The sequence below is a fragment of the Gymnoscopelus microlampas genome, assembly GCF_963454915.1.
Source record: "Gymnoscopelus microlampas genome assembly, chromosome: 2".
Lineage (NCBI taxonomy): Eukaryota > Metazoa > Chordata > Actinopteri > Myctophiformes > Myctophidae > Gymnoscopelus > Gymnoscopelus microlampas.
This window is the reverse complement of record NC_139939.1, coordinates 48,531,320-48,559,214: the sequence shown is the minus strand read 5'-3', so window position 1 is coordinate 48,559,214 and position 27,895 is coordinate 48,531,320. Positions and strand designations below refer to the sequence as shown.

The 27,895-nt window shown below is 42.4% G+C and overlaps 1 protein-coding gene across 1 annotated transcript in view; it reads left to right on the top strand.

Annotated features, from left to right (window-relative positions):
* Positions 1 to 27,895, top strand: part of fat1a (FAT atypical cadherin 1a) — a gene marked incomplete at its 5' end in the record, with an annotated part of 89,057 nt that overhangs the window by 1,756 nt on the left and 59,406 nt on the right. The window contains 4 exons of the mRNA XM_084071768.1: positions 1,981 to 2,042; positions 15,198 to 15,527; positions 18,052 to 18,268; positions 20,450 to 20,589. Coding sequence (XP_083927894.1) covers positions 1,981 to 2,042; positions 15,198 to 15,527; positions 18,052 to 18,268; positions 20,450 to 20,589 — 749 coding nt within the window. The remainder of the gene's footprint in view (positions 1 to 1,980; positions 2,043 to 15,197; positions 15,528 to 18,051; positions 18,269 to 20,449; positions 20,590 to 27,895) is intronic.

Below are 27,895 nucleotides of genomic sequence, written 5' to 3'. Positions count from 1 at the left end.
GTATGTGGAACAGAAGCAACATCATCCAGAGATGCTCGTAGGCCTGCGTCCTGCGTCGCTGACGCACCATATTGCGAAAGGACGCATTCATGACAACTCTAGTGCGTCCATGGGACGCAGCTCCGATTAGCTCCGATAATATATAATATTTGTCAGCTGTGATCTACATGGACTCTCTCGGTTAGGCACCGTTGGTGGAGAAGTATAACTCTCCGGTTAGACACCGTTGTACTGGAGAAGTATAACTCGGTTAAACAGCGTTGTGTGGCAGAAGCAGCAGCACAGCCCCTCGCTGTTAGTCTACGCTACACACACAGAGAGAGAGAGAGAGAGAGAGAGACGGCATGAGGACCTGCTCTTAAACGTGTTAAAACGTCTTGGATAGACCACTGTCTGGAATAATAACTGATCATCATACATACAGATCTACTACTAATCTTTGTTGCTGTTGTCATCTTAAATTGACCAGCCAAAGTAAAATCCCCGATTTTAGAGTGTTCTCCCACTTGCTTGGAGATCAGAGTGATGGTGGATTAACGCATGTTGCCAATCAGCTGTGTAACATTAGCAGGTTAACGATGGCTCGTTGATCCTATGCATTTGACCCTGATTTGACCACAAAGGCAAACAAAAGCACTAATTAATGGCAGCTGTAAGTAACCGGTTGTCTATCGTCTGTGTCTTGTGTATGTTTAATAGGCAACTGGATGTTTTCTGTAGCTTAGAGATATCATAACAATTAATTCCCTGAAGAGGGTAGACCCTCTCCCTCATGCTAAACTTAAAGTGACTTATAAGGTTCCACTTCTCCTCAAAAAGACAACTTTATTTTCCTTTCTCAATGACAAGCCTAATAGTATTATTGCATGTTGACTATGTGCAATAACTGCAAGCCAATGTTCATAGGCATTGTCAGTATTTGTCTTCATTATTTCTTGAATTCCTATTTCTTTATTTGCCAATACTTCCACTGTAAGCCAGTGTTTTCAGTCTACACAATAAATAGTAAAAATAAATTCTACATTCATAAATAATACAAAATAAAATAATAATAATGATTAAAAGGTTCTATGATTAAATGTATTCTATTGGTCAAAGGTATGTTAAATCCACCTGTTGCCCACTACTAGTATTTCTTACCATAAGGTGTGCTAATACTACAGAATCATATACATTTGAAAAAATATATTTATGATTTTTTAATATATGTATATATATCGGTATCGGTCTTGAAAAGCAGGAACGGGTCGCACTGATCTAGATCTGCTATTTTCACAATATGTATCTGTGGAACTGAATCAAACTAAATTAAGTGCCTCAACTCCTAATTCCTCAGGGTGGGGGGTCCCCAGTTAAAATATGATTATTTTGGGGGGTCGCTGCCTGAAAAGGTTGAGATCCACTGCATCAGGATATAATGTACACAGTCACACACGCATAGAAGATATGGAGATTGGAGATCAAAGAAAACGATAGGGGGGGGGACGTGTAATTGGGGACCCATAAAATGTCCCTGGGACCCATCTAAAAGACCACCCTTGCATCCCAGGACCCATTACATTGAAAACCTAGCAACATCACTGATCATCATCTAAATCATCATTAAACTTCCAGGGGTGCCTGATGGAGGGGAAAGGAACTGGTTGGAATAACGTATTCCTTCCACGCGTTACGTCTAACCAGGGAAAATAGGCTGGTAGGGGGAGTGTAGTGCCCAGGATCGCTTAGAAAATTGGCACCGGGTGAAAAAAAGGGTTACAAAATCAAGGGATAAATATTAAAAAAAATAAAACTTTCAGTCAGAGATTTTATTTTGCTTTATTCCATGAAGTTATAAAAAACAGTCTTGAATGGATAAGGAAACGCACCAGAACATTAAATAAACATTGTTGTGTGTGGGTGTTGTGTGGGTGTTGTGTGGGTGTTGTGTGGGTGTTGTGTGGGTGGCTAATACGATTTATTGTGATCCTGTCCCAACAGGTCTGGTGACGACCACGTCCAGGCGTCTGGACAGAGAGCAGCAGGATGAACACGTCCTCGAGGTAAGAAGAAGTGCCTTGATTTGATTGTTTTGTTTAACCGTTTTAAGTGGTTAAACACTTAAGACCCTGTTAGTCTTAAAAGAACTGGACTTGAGTTACAACTTGTCTGCACCAGTGGGTCCTCAACGGGTGGGTCCGGGACCCATAGGCGGTCCTCAGAGATACGGCAAATCTTTGTGTGATAGGGACTTTATTTTTGTATTTTGTTTTTTACATGAACCGCTTGAACCCTCGCATCCCTATTCTGGAGGGAACATTAGCTGAAAATAGCAGATCTACAAGCTCACGACGCATTGTGAGCTTGTAGATCTGCTATTTTATGTGAAGAGGTTTGGTGTAGAGGGGAAAAGGAGCGGACATAGTACCAAGCTTAAGGTCAATTTGACAAAGTATTGAGTGTAAGTAGTTAAATGTCTGAAAACACACATTTTAACATTAATCCAATTTGTTGTGGGGGGGTCCCTGATTCATCTCTCTCTCAGCCATGGAGTCCTTGGCCTGAAAAAAGGTTGAAGACCTTGGCTAATGTTCCCCCCAGAATATGGACGCTGCGGTTCAAGTGGTTACGTTTTCTTCTCCTTTTTTTTAATGAAATGAGAACATTTAGGAAACCAAAACACACACTAGGCTTCCGCGTCTGTGACGGGGGCGAGACTCCATGTCTGTTTTCAAGGTCAACCCCTCTGCAAGCTCCAAGAAGGCAAAATCTCTCTCTCTCTCTCCCCTTGCGCGTGGCTTTTGTCAGCCTACACTGCAAAGAGTTTGTTTAACCCATTAAGACCTGAAGCCGATTCTACATGTCTCCTAAATCCCAACAGTTTTCGGAAAAACTTATGTTTCTATATCAGTGGTGCTCAAACTTTTTCATGTCAAGGACCCCCAAAATGACATGTATTTGGCCGCGGACCCCCATCAAAATATTTTGTTCCAGGGACCCCCAGAAGCAAAGATTTGAGTTAAAAATGTTCGCTTTAAAAATATATATATTCAAAGATTCCCACACATTTTCACGAATTTTCAAAAATAGCAGATCTACAAGCTCGTAGCGCGGCACTCGGTGCCGCGCTATGAGCTTGTATATCTGCTATTTTTGAATAGCCCAAAGTGTAAAATAATGCTTTTTTAGCTCAAATCTAAAAATGTGACACAGTTCCAGGTCTTAATGGGTTAAATATCAAAGTTAGAATGAACACGTCTGTTTTTTACGGCGTTCTTTGGCAACTGGCCAGGTGTTGCCAACGGGGGGGGGGGTCTTCACCGCGTGGACGAGGACGAGTAACTTCACCTTGTTCTGATTTCCGGAGGAGGAAGAGTGTGTGTGTGTGTGTGTGTGTGCGTTGTGGAGGATTCTGGTGACTGTTGCCTTTGTTCTTCCCCACTGTTGCGTCTCGGAGACAGGAGGCATGCCGGGACAGGAAGCTAGAGTTAACGGAGAGAGAGAGAGCCGATGTCTGAACTTGTGGATTTTTTTAATTGAGATCAGTTCTCTCTTTCTCTCTCTTTCTCTCTCTCTCTCTCTCTCTCTCTCTAGTCTAGTCCATCTCTCCTCTATCTCTCCTCCTCCTCCTTCATTCTGTCTCTCTCTCTCTCGCCTCTCTTCTCTCCAATTCTCCGTTTCTCCGCTCTTGGTGTGCGTGTCGATGCAGCCATGTTTAACTTCTCGCCAGCAACAGAGGAACACGAGCAGATTGGAGGTCATTTAATGATCGTTAGAAGGTTGCACAATGCAAGCTTCATTGGATGACGATTAATGCAGATGCATTCTCTGCCAAGCCCAGTGCCGAGTGTGTGTGTCTGTGTCTGTGTGTGTGTGTGTGTGTGTGTGTGTGTGTGTGTGTGTGTGTGTGTGTGTGTGTGTGTGTGTGTGTGTGTGTGTGTGTGTGTGTGTGTGTGTGTGTGTGTGTGTGTGTGTGTGTGTGTGTGTCCGTGTTTGCGTGTCTGCGTCTGTCCGTGTATGCGTGTGTGTGTGTGTGCGCGTGTGTGCGTGTGTTTGTGTGTGTGTGAGAGAGACCGTGCCTGCGTGCATGTTTTATACTTTGAGTGTACAGCAGGCTGCGCTAATTGCAGTCCGGGACCACAGTATATGTAATGATAGTGAAGAGGGGGACAGGGTGGGAGGAGTACACACAACACAAACACGCACACACACACACACACACACACGAATACACCAACACACAGACGGAGGGAGACACACAGGCTCAGACTGCGTTGGCTCCGTTCCCCTGAGGCAGGCCGTTTAGGAGACATTTTATTATGTCTCATCCCCTCGTCTTTATCCCTTCCATCTACAACTCTGGTGATGAATGAAATCAGCCTCCGCTTCAGAAATGTGAATGTCAAGGTCTCTCAGAGAGACAAAGGAAATGCCTCGCGCGCTCTCGGCAGAGAGAGAGGGCTCTTTTAGATATAAAAAATGACCTGGTCCATACAAAGAGAGACACCGCCGCCGCTGTCAGGCAGAAACCTTGTCTATCCATATTTCATCTTTTTGTGTTTTTTTTTCCATAATGAATGCCATTATTTTATATTTTGTCGTGTGATATTATCACGTTAACCCATGAAGACCTGAAGACACATGTCTTCTAAAACAGTTTTCTGAAACACTGATGTTGCTATATATAATATCAGTGGTTCTCAAACGTTTTCATGTCAAGGACCCCCAAAGTGTTGTAATGTATTTAGCCGCGGACCTCCATCTAAAAATATGTTGTTCCAGGGACCCCCCAGAAGCAAAGATTTGAGTAAAAAAATGTTGCTTTAAAAAATACACATATTCAAAGATTTGCACACATTTTCACGATTTAAAAAAAATAAATAGCAGATCTACAAGCTCATAGCACTCGGTGCCGTGCTATGAGCTTGTATATCTGTATATCTGCTACTTTTGAAAAAGCCAAAGTATGAAATAATGGTTTGAGTGGTTACACGGGATGCGTTCCCGGTTTCAATGGGTCGAAGTATCGAAGGATTGTCGGGTCTCTTCTCTACATGTAAAGTGTCTTGAGACAACTTGTTGTGATTTGACACTTTAATAAAATTGAATTGAATTGAATTGAAAAGTAGTGAAAGTAGCGTATCTACAAGCTCACAATGCGTTGGCGTGAGCTTGTAGATTGGTATATTTTCGGCTGCGTGACACCTGCACACGTCTAAGTATACAGCTCAAGCCTGAGAGAGGGTTTTAGATATGTTTAGCAGGAGCTGAGAGAGAGACGATTCCCAGGCTGCTGCTGCAACTCCTCCTCCTCCTCAAAGTCCCCTGCAATTTGTTCTGTCTGCATCATCGCCTCCGCTTTGCCAGCCAGCGTCTGAACGCCATTGTGTGCCGGTCCAAGTTCAGCCTGTAGCCTAATTCAAAGAGAGTCGATCCTCGCCTCTGGAAAAACCATGACGCTGGGGTTATTTACTTAACCCATTGAGGCGTGAGGTTCCGATTCTGCAAAAATGTCTTCTAAACGGTTTTCTGAAAAACGTATGTTTCTATATCAGTGGTTTTCAAACTTTTTCATGTCAAGGACCCCCAAAATGATATGTATTTGGCCGTGGACCCCCATCTCAAAATATTTTGTTCCAGGGACCCCCAGAAGCAAAGATTTGAGTTAATGTTTGCTTTGAAAGAATATATATATTCAAAAGATTTGCACACGTTTTCACGATTTTTCAAAAATAGCAGATCTACAAGCTCGTAGCGCGGCACTCGGTGCCGCGCTATGAGCTTGTATATCTGCTATTTTTGAATAGCCAAAGTGTAAAATAATGCTTTTTAGCTCAAATGAAAAAGTGACACAGAGGCGTCCCAGGTCTTAATGGGTTAAACGCTTCATCCCGCGCTGAGTCCATAAAAAATCCCTGTTTGCTTTGTCCTCCCCCTTGATGAAACGCCTCTAGACATTTAATAACCATATTACTACACATTTTTGGCTCATATCAGCTTCTTTCATGCCTGGCCAACTCCAACACCCCATATCCTGTCCAACCATTGGACGTCTTTATCTCCATCGACTCCCAGTCAGATCCAACAGTTTTTTTTCCACCCACGTAACGGATTCGAGGTTGCAGTGATGTGGTGGTGGTTGTGTCGGACATTAAGCCATTTAGACCGGGAAAGCATCTGTGTCACTTTAGATTTCTTTGGCTATTCAAAAATAGCAGATATACAAGCTCATAGAGTGCCGCACTATGAGCTTGTAGATCTGCTATTTTTGAAAAATCGTGAAAATTTGTGCAAATCTTTGTATATGTTTTTTTTTTTTTTTAAGCGAACACTTTAAACTCAAATCTTTGCTTCTGGGGGGGGTCCCTGGAACAACATATTTTGAGATGGGGGTCCGTGGCCAAATACATATCATTTTGGGGGTCCTTGACATGAAAAAGTTTGTAGAGGACATTTGTAGAATGCCCCAGAAGCAACGATTTCAGTTACAAATGTTCGATTTTTCTTAAAGTAGCAGATCTACAAGCTCATAGCGCGGCACTCGGTGCCGCGCTATGAGCTTGCATATCTGCTATTTTTGAATAGCCAAAGAAATCTAAAAATGACACGGGATGCGCTACTTCCCGGTCTAAATGGCTTAAGCTTCCCAAGTCTTCAGAATGTTACAGTTGGTAGTGGGAAATAATACGTGCCATTATGTCAACGCTGTCAGTCCTATGCGTTTTATGTCAGTTCTCTCTCTCTCCCGATAGACACCAGGGGTTGAGACATTAAGGCTTGTCCCACTTGTCCTGACAAGTCATATATCTTCAAGGACAAGTCCATTCAAAAGAAGTACTTGTCCGTTGGACAAGTGACTTGAGCCCTGTTTTCACATAGCTACAGTGCTCAGAGTATAACTGCAATGATGTCTCAACTACGGTGCCATCTAAGGTCCAATCCGGTGCACAGGCCGGCTGCTTCAAATAACTTTATTGACATCATTAACCTGTAGGTGTCCTACGCGACACCTAGGATCTACATTTCTCAGTAGGGAGAGTAGGGAGTCCGCCTCCAACCTCTGCAGATGTGCTAATTGTAGTGTATTGTAATATACTCTGGTTAAAATAATGTTTTTATGACCGACGAGGAAAGATTTATATTAAATATTGAATGAATATTGTACTTTTAACAGGTTTTGGGTCAACAGCCTTTGACCTAATTAACTTGAAAGTGGACACAGCCTGAGAAGAGCTGTGTAACCGTAGTTAGAAGTGTGTGTGTGTGTGTGTGTGTGTGTGTGTGTGTGTGTGTGTGTGTGTGTGTGTGTGTGTGTGTGTGTGTGTGTGTGTGTGTGTTTGTTTGTTAGTGTATATGTGTGCCTTCATGAGCGTTAGTTGGGCTGATGTATATATAATATATATACGTACATACATCAGCCCAACTAACACGCATGCATGGATACACACATGCATATTATGTATGTATGTATCCATGCATGCGTGTTTGTTATGACACAGGTCTGTTTGTGTGTGTGTGTGTGTGCGCGTGCATGTGCGTGTATGTGTGTGTGTGTGTGTGTGTGTTTGTGTGCGCGCACGTGAGTTTTGTGGGATTCCAGCAGGAAGCTCTTTATTGAGGTAGGTCTTCCGGGAGGGGGAAGGACCCCTGAACCTGGCGACCTGCCTCACACACACACACACACACACACACACACAAACACACACACACACACACACACACACACACACACACACACACACACACACACACACACACACACACACACACACACACACACACACACACACACACACACACACACACACACACACACACAGCCAGACTGGCGATCAGCTTCTCCCGAGAATATAAGGACACTAGGGGTCTGTGTGTGTGTGTGAGTGTGTGTGTGTGTCTGTGTGCGTGCATGCACGTGTGTGTTAGATGCCGCCCCAGTGAATGAAGCTCTGAAATCCTATCTAGTTCTTCACAATGCTTTTGTTGCACTCTAGCTTATAGAGACAGAGGAGAGAAGAGGTCGAACATGTGGAGCAATTAGGGTGGAGGGGTGGTGTGTGTGTGTGTGTGAGTGTTGTTAGGGTGGGGGTAGTGTGAGTGTTGTTACGGTGTGGGGGGGGTGGGGGGGGAGTGTTGTTTGCACCAGATGCCAAGGGGGGGTGGAAGCTGTGCAGGGGGGCTTTCAGCTTTTATGACGAGATGGATGGGGGTTGGTATACTATCAAGTGTGTGTGTGTGTGTGTGTAATTATATCTCTGTGTGAGCCAAAGGCAGTATGGGAATGTGACTGCACATGTGTGTGTGTGTGTGTGTGTGTGTGTGTGTGTGTGTGTGTGTGTGTGTGTGTGTGTGCGTTGGGTGTTGGGTCACATCCCTTATGTCTCTGTATGTTTCCGTGCGTACGTGTGTGTGTGTGTGTGTGTGTGTGTGTGTGTGTGTGTGTGTGTGTGTGTGTGTGTGTGTGCGTTGGGTGTTGGGTCACATCCCTTATGTCTCTGTATGTTTCCGTGCGTACGTGTGTGTGTGTGTGTGTGTGTGTGTGTGCTGGCCAGTGGTGCAACTAAGTACATTTACTCAAGTACTGCACTTAAGACATTTTGCGGTATTTTTACTTTACTGGAGCATTTCCAAATTTCAATACTTTTACTCCACTACATTTATTTGAAAAGTTTAGTTACTTTAGTTTGCAGATATAAATTATATTATAAAACATACATTAACCACTTTAGCCCTATTTTGTACATAGGTTATTTGAAAATAGCCGATCTACAAGCTCTTAGAGCTTGTAGATTTTCAAACGTTTTAAAGTATATTTTGATGCCTATACTTTTGTACTTTTACTCAAGTAACATTTTGAACACAGGCCTTTTACGTGTAACTAAGTATTTTTATATGGTGGTATTGCTACTTTTACTTAAGTAAGAAATGTGAGTGCTTATTCCACCACTGGTGCTGGCGTGTGTGTGTGTGCGTGTGTTTTGTGCGTGTGTTTTTGTTTGCGCGTGTGTTTTGTGTGTGTGCGTGTGTTTTGTGTGTGTGCGTGTGTTTGTGCATGTGTGTGTGTGTTTGTGTGCATGCTGTGCTTGTTTGTGTGTGTGTGTGAGAGAGTGTAATCGTTGGTTGGTCATGTTTGAGCCAAAGTCAGGAGGGGTGGGGGGGGGGGGGGTCGAGCGCACGCCAGACCGCAGTCGGTGGTCTGAGTGGGAGCTCTAGCGGTGGGCCCGGGGAGCCGTGCGTCTGTCTGAGGTGTGTGTGTGTGTGTGTGTGTGTGTGTGTGTGTGTGTGTGTGTGTGTGAGGGGGTGGACATGTCAGGACATGCTCCGCTGCCAGGCGCAGACCTGCAGAGGGAGAGCGTTAAAAAAAAAGGGAGGAAAGGAAAAAGCCAAAGACAAGAGGCGATTGTTCCCCTCTGTTCACCAGCTTTCTCTCTCCTCCTCTGTTCACCAGCTCTCTCTCTCTCCTTCAGTCGTTCATTGATTTCCAGTTAGAGGCAGACAGATCTGGTATATAGGAGGCAGTTTGACTGTTTGCACCCGCTTTCCTTTTTCGGGGGCTTCTCTAGTCGGGATGATTCTTGTCACAGACAATGTATAGTCGCACGACGTGGAGAGAGAGAGTCCACTTTGTTGTCTGTGTCGCTTATTGAGTTGGGATATTTTAACCCATTAAGACCTGAAGCCGATTCTACAAATGTCTTCTAAATCCCAAGTTTTCTGAAAAACATAATGTTTCTATATCAGTGGTGCTCAGACTTTTTCATGTCAAGGATGGGACCCCCATAATGATATGTATTTGGCCGCTGATCCCCAGCTCAAGATATTTTGTTCCAGGGACCCCCAGAAGCAAAGATTTGAGTTTAAAATGTTCGCTTTAAAAGAATATCTATATTCAAAGATTTGCACAAATTTTCACGATTTTTCAAAAATAGCAGATCTACAAGCTCGTAGCGCGGCACTCGGTGCCGTGCTATGAGCTTGTAGGTTTGCTTGTAGGTTTGCACATGTGTGCGTACACACATGCACAGACACACACATTATTATCTTACTATACTCATTCCCTTTTCTATACTGATTCACTACCACCAAGCACCAATCCTCTCTGATACACAAACAAAGTCCTCACTTGAACTTAACCTTTCCTTTATTCAACTGTAGCTCTAGCCTTAAAAATAAATCCTTGTATTTGGGAGCGGCAGCAAATGTCCTGAATTCTGGCACTTTAACCCATTAAGACCTGAGGCGATTCTTAAAAAAATCTAAATCCTAACAGTTTTTCGGAAAAAAATATAAAAAAAATATTTTCACGATTTTTCAAAAATAGCAGATCTACAAGCTCGTAGCGCGGCACTCGGTGCCGCGCTATGAGCTTGTATATCTGCTATTTTTGAATAGCCAAAGACATCTAAAGTGACACAGATGCGTTCCAGGTATCAATGTAAGGACATTTAGTCCTCATAAAGGTAGAAAAAACAAGGTACCACTCACAAACACTATGTTCCTTTTGGTTAAGTGTAGTTGTGTTTCGCGAGGTTTAGTTGTTGTAATAACTTTTTAATCAACTCGATTCCCTTCCATTCCCATGCCCATTACAACAAACGTCTGCGTCTGTTGCTCGCATTACTGGAGTCCTATCTGGACTTTCTGTCTACCTTCTGCTTTTTTCAATGCCAGAGAGATAACAGGAATTGTACCAGGAGAGCAAGAGGGCAGATGAACTCATCTGGCCATAATGGAAATGTTCATTACGGTAGAGACGGATGGCAAAGCGGGCACATCTCTCCCGAGAGAGTGTTCCATGTTAGGAGCACACAGGGATCTTGTCATCTCATTTAACCCATTAAGACCCTGAAGCCGATTCTACAAATGTCTTCTAAATCCCAACAGTATTCTGAAAAAAAAACGTATGTTTCTATATCAGTGATGCTCAAACCTTTTCATGTCAAGGACCCCCAAAATTATATGTATTTGGCCGCGGACCCCCATCTCAAAATATTTTGTTCCAGGGACCCCCAGAAGCAAAGATTTGAGTAAAAAATGTTTGCTTTAAAACAATATATATATGCAAAGATTCGCACACATTTTAACGATTTTTCAAAAATAGCAGATCTACAAGCTCATAGCGCGGCACTCGGTGCCGCGCTATGAGCTTGTATATCTAATATTTTTCAATAGACAAAGTGTAAAATAATGCTTTTTTTAGCTCAAATCAAAAAGAGACACAGACGCGTTCCAGGTCTTAATGGGTTAATTAATTCTGCCTTCACAAACAGCGCGGGCAGCTGCTGACGCTTTACGGAAACAAAACAGGAGAGAAAAAAAAAAAAGCATTATGTTGGTAATGGCAACCACGGCACCAAATGGTGTGTGACAGGGCCCCGAAGCCCAAAGTGTTTCTGCTAAAACGCTGAGCAGATGGTTTTAAATGACTTTGTGACATTTGTTCTGGACCTTTTATTTCACCGCTTAAAGTTGGAATTGTTCACATTTCTCCCGGGCCTCAGGATGAGCGCGCGAACACAGGCGCGCACACACACACACACACACACACACACACACACACACACACACACACACACACACACACACACACACACACACACACACACACACACACACACACACACACACACACACACACACACACACACGCGCGCGCGCGCACAGCCCCAGGGTCTGTATCCGCGAGACAAGATGACACTCGGGTTTGTTTGGGTCAGCTTGTGGCCCCCCTTCGGTTTTCATTAAGCTCCCTCAACTGGGCACTTAAATGATTAGGGGCCATTAAAACCAAGGCACAATTTAGCAAGAAATGCTAACCGCGTTACCGGGAAACAAAAGTTCCTCCGCCGTGACTTAAATCAAGGCCTCCGATATTCATTAGCATCGCCTCAGTCCATTGTGTGTCACTATGCCTTAATGTTAATTTAACTCTGAGGATTGAACAAATTTAACCAAGAGATGCGGGCATTTGCACTCTCTGGCTTACAAATGGATACTTTAAGCCATTAAGACCTGGAACGCATCTGTGTCGGTTTTTAGATTTGAGACAAAACGCATTATTTTACACTTTGGCTATTCAAAAATAGCAGATCTGCAAGCTCATAGCGCGGCACCGAGTGCCGTGCTACAAGCTTGTAGATCTGCTATTTTTGAAAAATCAAGAAAATGTGTGCAAATCTTTGAATATATATATTTTCAAAGCGAACATTTGTAACTCAAATCTTTGCTTCTGGGGGTCCCTGGAACAAAATATTTTGAGATGGCAGTCCACGGTCAAATACATATAATTTTGGGGTCCTTGACATGAAAAAGTTTGAGAACCACTGGCATAGCAACATAAGTTTTTACAAAAAACTGTTAGGATTTAGAAGACATTTTGTAGAGTCGGAAACCTCAGGCCTTAATGGGTTAACTCTCAGGGTCTTACTGTGTTTTCATGCCTTGTGTTACTGTTGTTGGGGCTTTGCGAGGGGGGAAGAAAAAAAAGGTTGGAAGTATCATTTTATCTTTTGCAAGTTTGAAATTGATGCATTACCAGAAAATGGTTCTTTTTTTTTTTTGTGGAGCGTTGTTTTATAGAGGCCCCATTTTGTCAGACAGAGGCATATACGAGAGACACAGCGATTCATCTTCCACTGCATGGTTTTTGGATTCGCTTTATTAGCCGTTCTTATCTTCAGAAAGTAGGCCTGGTGTTTTGACTTTCGCATTGAATCCACTCATAGTGAAGAAGATTAGGAGGGTAAAAACAGACAGAATAACCCATTATGACCTGAGGCCCATTCTACAAAATGTCTTCTAAATCGTTACTATTTCAGTGGTTCTCAAACCTTTTCTTGTCAAGGACCCCCAAAATGATATGTATTTGGCCGCGGACCCCCATCTCGAAATATGTTGTTCCAGGGACCCCCCAGAAGCAAAGATTTGAATTATAAATGTTCGCTTTTAAAATATACATATTCTAAGATTTGCACTAATTTTCACGATTTTTCAAAAATAGCAGATCTACAAGCTCGTAGCGCGGCACTCGGTGCCGCGCTATGAGCTTGTATATCTGCTATTTTTGAATAGCCCAAACAAAGTGTATAATAATGCTTTTTTTTAGCTCAAATCAAAAAATGACACAGATGCGTTCCAGGTCTTAATGGGATAAAGATGAGGTGCTGATTCATCTTCAAGCGAGGGGGGAAGTAGCGCGAGTGTGTGTGAGCGGCCTTTTGCATCAGGCACACATATGTTTCAGGATCTGAAAAAAAAGACCCTGTGACAGCTAATCCCTTTAATTTTGACAACCAATCCACTTAGTGGGGATCAGCCCTGAGCAAGCGGAAGAAAAAAAGTTGTTTTGCTTTCCCAAAGTATCGCTGTTTATTCAAGGTTGTGGAAGTAATGACCTCCAAACGTAGCCATCTTGATCTTTTTAAAGCTGCGTCGTGTGATACAATCTTGTGAAATAAATAGTCACAGTCAAATGTGGCTCTTTGCGTTACAAAATATTATTTCAAACGCTTTCCTATCTTTGTTTAAACTGTGTTTACCGTGCAGCTTCCATGTATGGAGAGAAGTGAGTGTGACATTTTGGCGTCTTATAATAAGTACTCACATGTTTTACTTACTGTAAGTAAAAGTGTCAATTCTGCAATATAGAAATACTCTGTTACAAGTACAAGTCCGGAATTCCAAATGTACTTGAGTAAGAGTACAAAAGTATTGGCATCAAAATGTACTTAAAGTACCAGAAGTAAAACTTCTCATTATGCAGAATGTCCCATTTAAAGTTTTCAAATGCATAAAAATCTTTTGAAATTGGCAGATCTACAAGCTCACAATGCGTCGCATCGCGACGCATTGTGAGCTTGTAGATCGGCTATTTTCAAATGGACGAAATGTGTATATAGGGCTGAAGTGGTTAATGTAGGTTTTGTAATAATCATCCAAATCTACAAAGTAACTAAACAAAAAATGTAGTGGGAGTAAAAGTTCAATATTTGGAATCCGAGATGCAGTGGAGTGGAAGTAAAAGCGTTGGAAATTGGAAACACTCAAGTAAAGTACAAATACCTCAAATTTGTACTTAAGTAAATGTACTTGCTTACTTTACACCACTGCTACCTACCCCTTCAGCTTGATGATAACATAACTCTGTGATAGACAGCGAGGAAGAGGCACAACCGGGGAGGAGGAGAGAGATGTCTTGTCTTGAAACACAGCAGCTTGTTGTCATAATAATTCCCCTTGTTTATCGCTGTATAGCGCTCGCCTGTTGCACAAAGAAGCTTTTAAGGATTCACAGCATGGCGTCCCTACGCTTGTGTAGCATTATCTCTTGGTGTTTCTACATAATTACCGCAGCACCTCGGGTCTCTTTGAATGTGTTTTATGATGACAACGTGATATCACTTACCGTGTTTGTTGTTTTATTACGGCTCATTTTTCTCTTCTTTTCTCTTTCTTGACATATTGCCTGTATTACCAGACTGAACAATTGTTGACGTTGGCTTTTAGACGGCTATTGTTGCTGGCAGAAACTTTGTATCTCCATTATTTCGACTTTATATGTTTTTTCCTCTAGGCCGTACACAAAATAAGTGAAAATAGTAGTGAGTTTTGGACGTAGAAGTTTTCCACCCAACAGCAACTATATGTTCTATGTTATATGGGGCACCTCACTGATGACAGATCAGAGTTCTTCAATCAATCCCTTAGCCAGCCAACCAAACAACTAACTTTTTACTTGTTATGTTTTTTTAATCAACAATCAACCAACCAGTCAATCAGAGCAGTGTTTCTCAAACTTTTTTTTTACTTTACTACCCCCTTTCCCTGCTTTCTGAATCCAAGTACCCCATTTATAAGACTACTGCATACATAGAAAATATCGACATCAAAAATCACATTTTGATGTCAATATGTGGCGCAAAAAAGTATTACTTTCTACTCGGTAACAGTTGTGCTGTAAAGTTTTTGATTTTGTTTGGTTTCAAACTTTACAGATCATTAGGTTCACACAAAGTTTCTTAATGTTTCCTAATTAAACAAAATCGTTTCTTTCTTTAATTTTCCACTTTCTTTCACGTGCCCCCTATAGCACCTCCGAGTACCCCCCAGGGGTACATTTACCCCCATTTGAGTAACACTGAATCAGAGAATCAATAATCATATCAATGAATCAATCGGTCAGCCAATTAAGTCAATGCTTTTTCTCCCTCGTTCTACAGATCACCGTCATCGACCACGGCGTGCCGGCCAAGTCCACCACGGTGCGCGTCATCGTCAGGGTCCTGGACGAGAACGACAACCGGCCTCTCTTCCTGGAGAAGATCTACAAGATCAAGCTCCCCGAGCGGGAGAGGCCGGAGAAGGAGAGGTCGGCCAAGCGGGACCCGGTGTACCGCGTCATCGCCTCGGACCGCGACGACGGCCCCAACGCAGAGATCTCCTACAGCATCGAGGAGGGCAACGAGCACGGCAAGTTCTTCATCGAGCCCAAGACGGGCCTGGTGTCCTCCAAGAAGTTCTCCGCCGCGGGGGATTACGACATTCTCACAGTGAGTATATTATATGTGGGATAGCGGAGGGGATCCCATAATGAAAGGGAGGGGTTTCGGTACATTAAAAAAAAAGTAACCGGAAGGTACATATATTTTGGATAATAGACAGAAAGTGTATTTTGAGTGACCAAAATATATATATATATTTTTCAAATGAAAAAAAAGATTATAATAAATTAAAGAAGTTATCAAAAAAACACGGCCCCCTCACCTATTACGGGGACAGTATGAGTCACCAGAACCAAGGACGGGTGTTTTCGATGAATCCATCATGGTTAAAATGCAGTTTGAAGTTACAATGGGTTTGTATAGGAAGGGGGCATGTCTGATGAAATTAAGATAAAATATCTAAATACTGAATCAAGCAACTTAAAGACTGTCTGGGGGGGCTGACAAAAGCCTGAGTAGACGACAAAATTACCCAATAAAGTAAAAAAAAAATATATATATATCCCTTTAACTAGTGAACAAACAGCTACACAGGTGCCAGTAGCTGCATCAACCGCATAATCATATTGTCCCCGGTTCAATTCAAGACCTGTGTTGTATGTTGGCCTCACCCCACGCTAACTTATTTCTGTCTCTCTGCATCCAAATCTAAATTAAGATAAAGTCACATAAGGTAAAAGAAACTGGCAACACAAAAAACAACCCACATGGACAGACACACTCTAATATACACGTATTACAATTATAAACTACACATTATTTTCTCTTAACCCATTAAGACACGAGGCAATTCTTCTAAATCCTAACAGTTTTTTGAAAAAAATCAAAAAAAATTTTTTTCAAGATTTTTCAAAAATAGCAGATCTACAAGCTCATAGCGCGGCACTCGGTGCCGCGCTATGAGCTTGTATATCTGCTATTTTTTAATAGAGTGTATAATAGAGAGTATTTTTACACTGAGAGTATAAGAATGTCTCAACACTCACAGAGTTAAACTAGGACTCCAGATTTGACACTGTAGGATGTTTGGACTGGTCTGGGTCAGATGTTTGGAGGTTGTTTAGACTAGTCTCTTAGGAGTAAACTGATCTTCATACCAGCTCCATGTCTACTGAGGGATAACATGGGGAGTGTTGCATCAGGGATGATGCCTCCATATTGACCCGTTCCACCCAAATGCTCTCTAGAACTCTCACTGTCTCCATCCTTCCGTCTCTCTTTATTTAATCCTTAACAAGACATCGTTAACCTGGCGTTTCAGAAAAACAAAAAACAGGCTGTGCTTTAAATAGCAGTGGGGATTTTTAAGGTAACACACGTTGTTGACTGATTAGCCGTGTCACTCGGAGGCATAACTCCCATGCAATCTTAGGAATCAACGTTGTATTGAGCTGACAAGCAGTCAAGAGATGCGCATGCCAGATGCCAAAGCGAAGCTCTGACTATCATACCATCAATTTCTGCAACATTCTTTGTACAGTAACATCCAGGATGTGTTGTGTCTAGCGCATTCTGAAAGAACATCGCCCCAACGAGAATAAAGGCTCATCTCTCTGATTAATCCATTAAGATCGGATCTTAATGGATTATGGACGCATCTGTGTGTCATTTTTAGATTTCTTTGGCTATTCAAAAATAGCAGATATACAAGCTTGTAGATCTGCTATTTTTGAAAAATCTTCAAAATTTGTGCAAATCTTTGAATGTGTTTTTTTTTAAGCAAACATTTGTAACTCAAATCTTTGCTTCTGGGGAATTTTACAAATGTCTTCTAAATACTAAGTTAAAAAACAAAAACTAATCTATAATCAGTGGTTCTCAAACTTTTCCATGTCAAGGACCCCCAAAATGATATGTATTTGGCCTGTTCCAGGGACCCCCACAGAAGCAAAGATTTGAGTTAGAAATGTTCACTTAAAACTCAAATATTTTCACACATTTTTATGATTTTTCAAAAATAGCAGATCTACAAGCTCATAGTGCGGCACTCGGTGCCGCGCTATGAGCTTGTATAACTGCTATTTTTGAATAGCCAAAGACATCAAAAAATGACACAGATGCGTTCCCGGTCTTAATGGGTTAAAGTGTGAAACGTGTCAGCGAGTTGGAATTTGATCTATTTTTCTCCCTTCACTCTGCAACACAAAACACTGAGACAAAAAAACTTGTCTCATATCGCAATCCGATTTATTAACAATATGCATTTGTATGTATTAGGAACTTGTCTCAGGCAAACGATTAGGCCGACCCGAGTCATGCATCAGTTATAATAAAGACTTTCACAATGTTACATCCAATCACAATATAAACAATGGATTGTATCACTGTGCTAACTTACAGACTAACAAAGTGGATTTTGTGTCGACTAGAGGATCCATTTGTATCCATTTGTAATTTCTAGAGTGTACAAATGAAACCAAATGGAGCTTATACGGGTCCATTTGGTTTCATTTGTATTCTCTCAGAGTTAAATTAACACGTGACAGTTTTACAGACCAGGATGCTATATATGAACAAATGGCACCAGTTCCCGCGTTGATGTATGTGACACAAACATCCACGTCTTCCTCAGATCAAAGCGGTGGACAACGGCCGCCCTCAGAAGTCCTCCATCTGTCGCCTGCACATCGAGTGGATCCCCAAGCCGGAGGTGCAGGCCGACGCGTCTCCACTGGTGTTCGAGGAGGCGCCCTTCTCCTTCTCCGTCATGGAGAGCGACCCCGTGGCCCACATGGTGGGCGTCATCACCACGGAAACCTCAGACGTTCCCGTGTGGTTTGAAATCACAGGTACAGACACACACACACACACACCGTTTAGTGCGTCCGATCTGGAGTTCCTTAAGTTTTGTGTGTGTGCGAGTGTGTTTGTCAAATTGATTGTGGATGTGTGTCTAACTTTCAGTGTTTCCACGTGAAATTAATGCACTATATGTTATGCAATATATTTTTGTGTGGGCACGTGTGCGTCCGCGCGCGCGTGTGTGTGTGTGTGTGTGTGTGTATGTGTGTGTGTGTGTGTGTGTGTGTTTGCGCACGCGCGACGTGTGTGTGTGTGTGTGTGTGTGTGTGCGTGTGTGTGCGTGCGCATGCAAGTGCATTGGGATAATCTTAATCTAGTTTGTCTTTAACACTAGTAGTCTCAGATATACAAACTAACTTCTCCTGTTGAGTAAGATAAACTTAACTTTTCTTGACTTTCACTACTTAGCCTGAGATGAACTCTGTGCATGAAACAACTTTTATAATACCTTTTTCTGTGTGAACGCTTGACTTCTCTCTCTCTCTCTCTCTCCCTCTCTCTCTCTCTCTCTCCTACCTTTCCCTCTGTCTAATCAATTTGTCACTGACATTTTTCTTCTCTTTTTCTCTTCTTTATTTTTCTCTGGAATGTTCTGTCTGGATGGATTTCTTTTTCTTTTTTTTCATTATTATTCCATTTTGCAAGGCGACGTAGAGGCTACTGAGATGTTTTACATTCTTCAGATGGCTTGTGACCACAACTGTACAGCAGAAGGTAGCTGCTGCGTATTAAGAGATGGCCATGCAGTGTTTGCTTGTCCTGTCTGTGGTGTGGTGTGTTGTGAGCTGTGGTTAAAATGTGCCGTGTCACCCCCCTCTCCCAAAACCATCACATGACATGAGTTATAGTGGGGAATTTGGATAAATGGCCAATTAGGAAATATGTGTGTATATATGTCATAGATTATCATCCCAGGAATTTGTCATTGCCGCCCGTTACAATTTGCTTATCACATACATCACACCATAGTCTGAGTTATTCACGTACACAATGAGTAAATAGCAATTGATCAGCAGCAATTCCTCCTTGCGGCCATGTTGGACGTGTAGAGTTCAGCTAAATAGCTGAACTCTACACGTCCAACATGGACACAAGGTGGAATAGATGGCTCACAGTGATAGTTTAGAGGTGGAACTTGCTAATTGTCAGCTACTGCCGTATTGATAACAGTCCCTCTCTCGTGCTGATCAAGCTCCCCTAGTCTCTCCAACTACGTCCATATTTGGGTATAATCAATTTGCACTGATTTCGGGGATCTCCATATATGGGCTTGTGATGTAAGACACAACAGAAATTATTGCTATGATGTCAGGCAGCTATAATTACAGTATTGTGACATCAGGCATGTCCATATTTGGGCATACTCCAGGCACTTAGTACTGTGACGTAACAGTTGCCTATTATCGTTGATTTGCGTTGATGGAGGAGATTTATGGGCATAATCTGGACACACGCCCGCTGACAACTGACCGTTGTGTCAGTCATGTCCGTATTTGGACTGATAACTTCACACCACGTTATCAGACTGCCTGTCATTGCTGGGTTATTGTATTGAATAACCTTTAACATTCGTGCCTCACGTCGCAAATGTCCAGTCCATATATGGCCATTTACGTGTGCACCCACCACAACTTGAACTTCATCTTAGTAGATAATACTAAAAATAATAGTAGTGATAATAATAGTGCAGTTTGTATTGTGTAGTTATATACAGTGTTGCCAGATTCTGTGAGAGAAACAAGCAACCAGGTCTAGAAAACAAGCCCAAAAGAAGCGACTATGGGCCACATGAGCACTTTAAAACATATACATCAGCTATTTGAAAATAGCAGATCTACAAGCTCACAACGCGTCGCATCACGACACGTTGTGAGCTTGTAGATCTGCTATTTTCAAATACAATCTTGGGGGAAAATTATAATAAGCAGACCTGGCAACACTGGTTGTATAGCAGTATATATCGAGCAGCATTCTTCCTGTTGACATTGTTAGCTCTCTGACAGTTCCACCCTGCCCCCCCCCCCTCCCCTTTCATTCAGTGTTAGCATAGCGTTGTTAGCTGTCCTGCCATCTCTAACGTGCTGTCCCTCTCCATTGTCTCCATCTCCCCTCCCCTCCCACACCTCCATCACCACCACACACACAACAACAAAAAAACGACTCGACAGGTGGCAATTATGACAACCGCTTTGACGTGGGCAAGGCCAGCGGGACGCTGATCGTGGCGAGGCCCCTCGACGCCGAGCTGAAATCAAATTACAACCTGACGGTGGAGGCCACGGACGGCACCAGAACCATCAGCACCCAGGTAATTGAAAACCGCTAATGAAACACTGGATGCTGCCATCATGACACGGCTTGTCATGGTAGTGTGAATATTGTGAAGGGAGGTTGGGAGCAGTGGTGTAACTAAGTACATTTACTGTACTTAAGTACAGTTTTGAGGTACTTTCACTTTACTGGAGTATTTCCAATTGTCTATACTTTTACTTCTACTCCACTACATCTCAGAGGCAAATATTGTACTTTTACTCCACTACAATTATTTGAAAACTTTAGTTACTAGTTACTTTGCAGATATAAATGATTATACCATGAGATCATACATTAACCACTTTAGGCCTATTTTTTACATAATAGAAGATCTACAGATGCCATTGCCTACATGCATTGATCTACAGATGCCATCTACAGATGCCATTGCCTACAAGCTCCTACAGAGCTTGTAGGCAATGGCATCAACATTTACTTACAGGACCCAAGTAAAAGTACTTCTTTCAAAAAAGCACTTCTAGAAGCTCACAACGTGTCACATTGCAACTCATTGTGAGAGTTTGTAGATAAGTATAAAAGAGGGCTTAATTGGTTAATGAATGTTTTGTAGTAATAATGTAAATCTGCAAAGTAACTAGTAACTAAAGCTGTTAAATAATTGTAGTGGAGTAAAAAGTGAACGTTTCTTGCCTCTGAGATGTAGTGGAGTACTGAAAAATGGAAATACTAAAAGTAAAGTGCTTTTAATTTGAATTGAATTTTTCTGGGTTGCAAAGATTGATTTGATCCAGCTGATTTCTCTGCTGAATCCTTGAGTGCTAAAGTTGTTGTAATGTGTTCTCTAAGTTGTGTTCCATCGGGAGTCTTTAGGCCACGCTATTATATTTTAGTTCATTTTCATCATTTCACTGAGCTGTGTTTACCGTGTCTGTATGTCTACATGGAATACATGTCCCCAAAATGACATCATTAAGAGGATAAATTCTAAACTATAAAACTCTCATTAACTTAAGACAAATGGACATGTGTGTGTGGGGGTGTGTGTGTGTGTGTGTGTGTGTGTGTGGGTGAGATGGCTTATAGTTTATTGGGATATATATGAGATTGTGTGCGTAAATCATTTGTTTGTTTATTTTAAGAAATAGCCCTTTTAAATTGACAGCACATAAGAATGTCTTTGTGATGTATAATAAATGCGTGGACATTTACATATCTATCCCACTAACCCACTTGTTGGCAGGCAGAATATGGCGGGTTGTTGTCACTGGTGGAATGCAACATGATATCCAAGTTTAACTTGTTGGTAAAAATGCACACAGAAAATATTTACTGCTGAAGGATAGGATAGTTCACACGTCTGATGGCAGGTTTCACACAAAGGCTTGTCCTTGGAACATATTTGAATGTGATGTAAAGAAAAATGGTAAATGGCGCTTTTATCCAACGCGCTTTACATAGATTGTGCATTACATTCACCCATTCACACACACATTCATACGCCGATGGCGGAGGAAACCATACAAGGCACCAACCTTGTGTATTGTATTATTGTCAGGAATGTATAGGTGGATTTTGAACAAGTCGTTGAGACCATTTCTTGAATATTGCCGCTGTCTGTCAGAAACCTTGAATCTCCATATAGCACATTTTTATATTTGTTCATGAATGAATGTCCGTCTTCATCATCATACAAGAGTGTCTCACAACATGTGTGAAAATAGTGGATCTACAAGCTACAAGATTTTGATGTGTATAGCTGTGCCTTGTGCACAAAACATTTGAAAAAACACTGATCTAGTAGAGATGTGAGGTCTGAAAGATGCTGGAAAGATTTGAAAAGCCTGTACACAACCCTGGTAGCTGTGTTATTTATTTTGGTATTACCTCAAGTCCTGTGTTAACTTGTCCTGAAAATCTGGCAGGCTATTAGAAAATAACCATAAAACATTCCCTTACATGTTCTCTGATGGCAGTTATTCAATATGGATGAACTTCAGCCAGTGGTGGAAAAAGTACCCAAAAGGGGCTTCACCATGAATTTCATTTTGGGGTATTTTTTGGGCATTCGTAAGCCAATAATTTGATTCCCGTCTCCTACCGGCTAATATATCCGGTAGGAGACACAAAGTAGATTATTTGTGTCTCCTACCGGATACACACGGTCATCAAATTATTGTTTTAGGAATGCCACAAAAACAAAAATAAATCCAAGAATTCAAGGCTTCATGGGGTGTGCAATTGATAGAAAATAAGTGTTTTTTTGGGTGAACTCCTCCTTTAAGTACAGTACATGAATAAATGTAACTTAATAGTTACTTTCCACCACTGACTTCAGCTGAGATGAAGTTAGAGACAGAGATAAAGTTCGAAATGAGACGGGGTTCCTCTGACTCTCTGGGCTTTAAGCGGTGGTCCTGGTGGTCCACAAACTCCACATTCCTCCTCTTTACCGTCTGCCTGCCATCTCCCTCTCAGCAGCAGCAGCAGAAAGTCCTCCTTTTCTTTTTTTTTCTCCCCCCATCGGCGGGGAGCTCCAGGAATCTTCCATTGTCTCATTCCCCAGGCAGGGCGAGCATGCTGTATGGTGCCGTCTAGCCAGAGGTTCTTTTTTTAAAGTGTGCATTCCTCTGCGTTCTCTCCTTCCTCCTGGTCGTCCCTCTGCTCTGCTGCTCCTGAGCCGGGGAACGCTTTCATGTGCGTTTGCCTCTGCATGGGATTTTATATGGAGTCGGGGGCTAAATAAATACCTTATGCCACATGTTGCATCTTTCTGCACATCTTGCACCCAGCAAAATGGATTCATATTGCATCATATATTAACATCGGCTATTAACCCAGTAAGACCTGAGGCCGATTCTACAATGTCTTCAGTATTCTGTAAAAGACGTGTGTTCCTATATCAGTGGTGCTCAAACTTTTTTCATGTCAAGGACCTCCAAAATGATATGTATTTGGCCGCCGACCACCATCTAAAAATATTTAGTTCCAAGGACCGAGTCACAAATGTTCGCTTTAAAAGAATATACATTCAAAGAAAAATAGCTTGTAGATCTGCTATTTTTGCTAATGGTTAAAGTGGGTACACAGATGCGTTCCCAGTCTCCATGGTTTATTTTTTTTTTTAAACTTGAAAAAAATGGCAACATTTTTGAATCAATTTTAACAACGCAAATCTGGTATGGGGTCACTGGCACTAAATATTTTCTGATGGGGGACACCCAAATACATTTGGGGTGGGTCCTTGACGTGAAAACGTATGAGAACCACTGGTATGGGATTCATCGTGTTTGGCCTACCTCTTCCGCAAAAGGTGGTAGTGGGGGGAGGTATGTCTGTGCATGTATGTGTGTGTAGGGGTGTGTGTGTGTGTGTGTGTGTGGGTGGGGTTGGGGGTAGGGGTCGTCCAGCGGGCCCGCAGCCTGAGAAGAATCCATTTGTTGTCACTACGTATGAATGAGGCTTTTCATCAAGCCGAGCCCCTTGGCCATTGAAGCGCTGCCTTCGCCCGCCATCTCAGTGGCGTCCTCCTCCTCCAGTTCAACAACCTTCAGCCAAACGTTCAGGGTCAATAACCTGCCGTCACAGCCGTGACGTGACACTGGCTGCCATTCCTCCTTTGTTTGAGATTATTGATAAGTAATTAGGACGTGAAAAGTGAGACGGAATTAAAGGTTAGAGGCATTGACATGTGACACGCGGCCATAGGTCACATTTGAACACACTGATGTAGCAATGTTAGCCGTGCGGTATGTGCAGTAGCTTAGCTTAGCCCACAGGAAGCCACCTTTTTGAGGAGAAAAAAACACTTCATCTGCGGGGGCTGCCAGAAACGGATATATACAGTATATGGATATGTGGTGGGAAAAGTACTCAAATGTTTTACTTAAGTAAAAGTATCAATACTGCAATGTAGAAATACTCTGTTACAAGTGAAAGTCCGGAATTCAAAATTGACTCGAGTAAAAGTACAAAAGTATTGGTATCAAAATGTACTTAAAAGTACCAAAAGTAGAAGGTACTCCTTATGCAGAATGTCCCATTTCACACGTTTTCAAATGTATAAAATGTATACAAATCTGCGATGCATTGTGAGCTTGTAGATCTGCTATTTTCAAACGACCGAAATGTATATAGGGCTGCAGTGTTTCATGTATGTTTTGTAATAATAATCTAAAATCTACAAAGTAACTAGTAACCAAAGTTTTCAAGTAATTATAGTGGAGTAAAAGTACAATATTTGCCTCTGAGATGTAGTGGAGTAGAAGTAAAAGTGTTGAAACATGGACAACCTCCAGTAAAGTAAAAGTACATCACAATTGTACTTGTAGTACAGTACTTGAGTAAGTGTACTTTGTTACTTTCCACCACTACGGATATACACTCTGGAAATGAACCCTTAGTGGGGGCATACTGACTTTTTCCACTCCAAAATGATCACGCTCAAAAGGTGGTCACGCTTCCGAAAAAACTATAAATACCGCTGCGTTCCGTTGTCTTTTGTCCCCTGGCGGCGTGCGTTCGTTGACCAGAACAGCTCATATGTCTGTCCACAAAGGGGAAAATGACATAACACAATTAGTCACGGCACCGACGTGGCTTCAAAGCCATAAGGCTCTTCTTTTCTCTTCAGCGTCGGACCTCATTAGCATGATGCCTCTCTTTGTAGGCTCGGCCTCAGCCATCACAGTCCATCCTGTTACAGGACTACTTACTACACATGGAAGAGACACATCTTCACGTGTGTGTGTGTGTGTGTGTGTGTGTGTGTGTGTGTGTGTGTGTGTGTGTGTGTGTGTGTGTGTGTGTGTGTGTGTGTGTGTGTGTGTGTGTGTGTGTGTGTGTGTGTGTGTGTGTGTGTGTGTGTGTCGTGGTATTGCTACTTTTACTTAAGTAAAATATCTGAGTACTTCTTCCACCACTGTGTAAAAGTGTATATATTTTTGGCCCGGGTATTTAACTACATAATCCCGATATACTTTGTCGTACGAAGAATAGTGAAAATAAGACGTTCTACACCAGGTTGAAAGAAGGTGTGAGTATAAGTATATTTTTTGGGTGGTCAGATATAACGGCCGTTTCCGTTTCTGCTAAAGACATTTATCTGTTCCTGTCGTGAATGATTCACCACATGCAGTAGTAGAGCCCAGACTGACGCTTTGGTATTCCATGCATGCTTCTAATGGCTTGTCAGTGAGGCTGAGGTGACGGTATAGCTCTGAAAGAGCACAGACAAGAGCTGAAGTGGGGAGGGGATTGAACCTGTGACATTTCCTGTTGCAGGACAGACACTCTTGCCACTGTAGGCAAAACAGGCTTCTATCCAGCATCTTCACAGCTTGTGGTTTTTAATGATTTCGTTCTACTAGCCTTGACATTTCCTTAATGAGAGTCATTACTTTAATTTACCTGTAAGTGGATTCTTTTGATTATGTTGAGAGACATCAAGTCTCTGGGCTTGGCAAAATATGAAAAGAAATGAAATCTCAGTCTTCACAGTTTAAATAAAGAGAGTGTGTGTGTGCATGTGCGCGTGTGTGTGTGTGTACGCGCGTGTGTGCGGGCGTGTGTGTAGTTTAGTTTAGTTTACTAATAGGATGCTGTTTCACCTTTTGTGGTGCTGCAGCATTTCACAGAGCCTGGACTTTCCGCAGTTTTAGATTTCCCCCAACACACACACACACACACACACACACACACACACACACACACACACACACACACAGCACACCTCGTGAAAAGTCTGACTTATCTATTCCTCAAATCAAAGTCATGTGCAGGCCGCGCTGCCAGACTGGCTGGCCTATTTCCCCCCTCTCCCTGGAATGTATTCTGTTTTTTTTTCTCTTCTTCTTCTCCTTACTTCTCTCTCTCTCTCCCTCCCTCCCTCCCTCCCTCCCTCTAGCTCTTTTTTTTTTCCTGATGCACAGCCTTTCATTCTAGTGTGCAGAAGCTGTGCATTTGGTGAGGTTTGGCCACGGCATTGCATTGGATTACAATAATTCTGTTTTTTCGGGGGGAGGAGGGGGAGGGTTTGTGGAAAGAACCCCCCCCCCGAACATGAACAGCCTACTGTTGTTAATCCCGTGTTGGGAACGTGTAGCGGTGCTCAGTGCCAGTGTCCTGCATGTGCCCAGAATCTGTCACCTGGCAGGGGAGTGTGTGTGTGTGTGTGTGTGTGTGTGTGTGTGTGTGTGTGTGTGTGTGTGTGTGTGCGTGTGTGCGAGGGATGGCATCCTCTCTCTATGTGCATGGCGATGGGCTGGGTTGCTGTGAAAGCCCCCCATGCCGTCGGTGCTTGTTGTCCGTCACGTTCAGATTGCAGGTAAATTCCAAGATTTCCCTAGATTTAAAAGCGACCCCCCCTCTTTTGTGGAAGAACAACCTCCCAAAAGCTATAATACCCGTTATAATACCACTTGGAACTCCAGCATCCATCCATATCCTGGGGGGAACATGAGCCACACATCTACAGAAGATCTACAAGCTCACAATGCATCGTGTTTTGTGATGCGATGCGCTGTGTGATTATTTTTTTTGCCTATTTTTGGCAAAGAGATTTGGTATAATCCATTAATACCTGAAGAAGCATCTGTGTCACTTTTTCATTTGAGCTAAAAAGCATTATTTTACACTTTGGGCTATTCAAAAATAGCAGATATACGAGCTTGTTTAGCTGCTATTTTTTTTAAATCGTGAAAATGAGTGCAAATCTTTGAATATATATATTTTTAAAGCGAACATTTTTAACTCTGCTTCTGGGGGGTGGTCCCTGGAACAAAATATTTTGAGATGGGGGTCCTTGGCCAAATACATATACATTTTGGGGGTCCTTGACATGAAAAGGTTTGAGAACCACTGACATAGTAACATAAGTTTTTTCAAAAAACAGTTTTCTAGAAGACATTCTAAAAACAGACATTTTGTAGAATCGGCCTCAGGTCTTAAAGGGTTAAAGTCTAGTTTTGTCGTCCGTGGATGTTGGATGTTGTTGGATGGTGCTGGGTGTGCTGGGTGGTCCGTGTGGTCCACACTGTGGCTCCAGGAAGACGTCTTGAGGGATCAGCTGATCCGGGTTCGAGGGGATCAAGCATTCCAACACGGCCCAAGAAGGAGCAATGCCAAGCAGCCAGCCTTGGCCTGAAACACACAACTCCTCCACCCCCACCCCCCCCCTCTCTCTCTCTCTCTCTGTTTTCACTCTCAGCTCTCTCTCTCTCTTTCTCTCTGTTTTTCACTCTAGTCTCTCTCTCTCTCTCTCGCTTTGGCTCCATTTTCCTCGCGCTGCCTCTATCTCCCTTATACTATACTATCACTTCTTATCCTCAATCTGTATCTCTCTC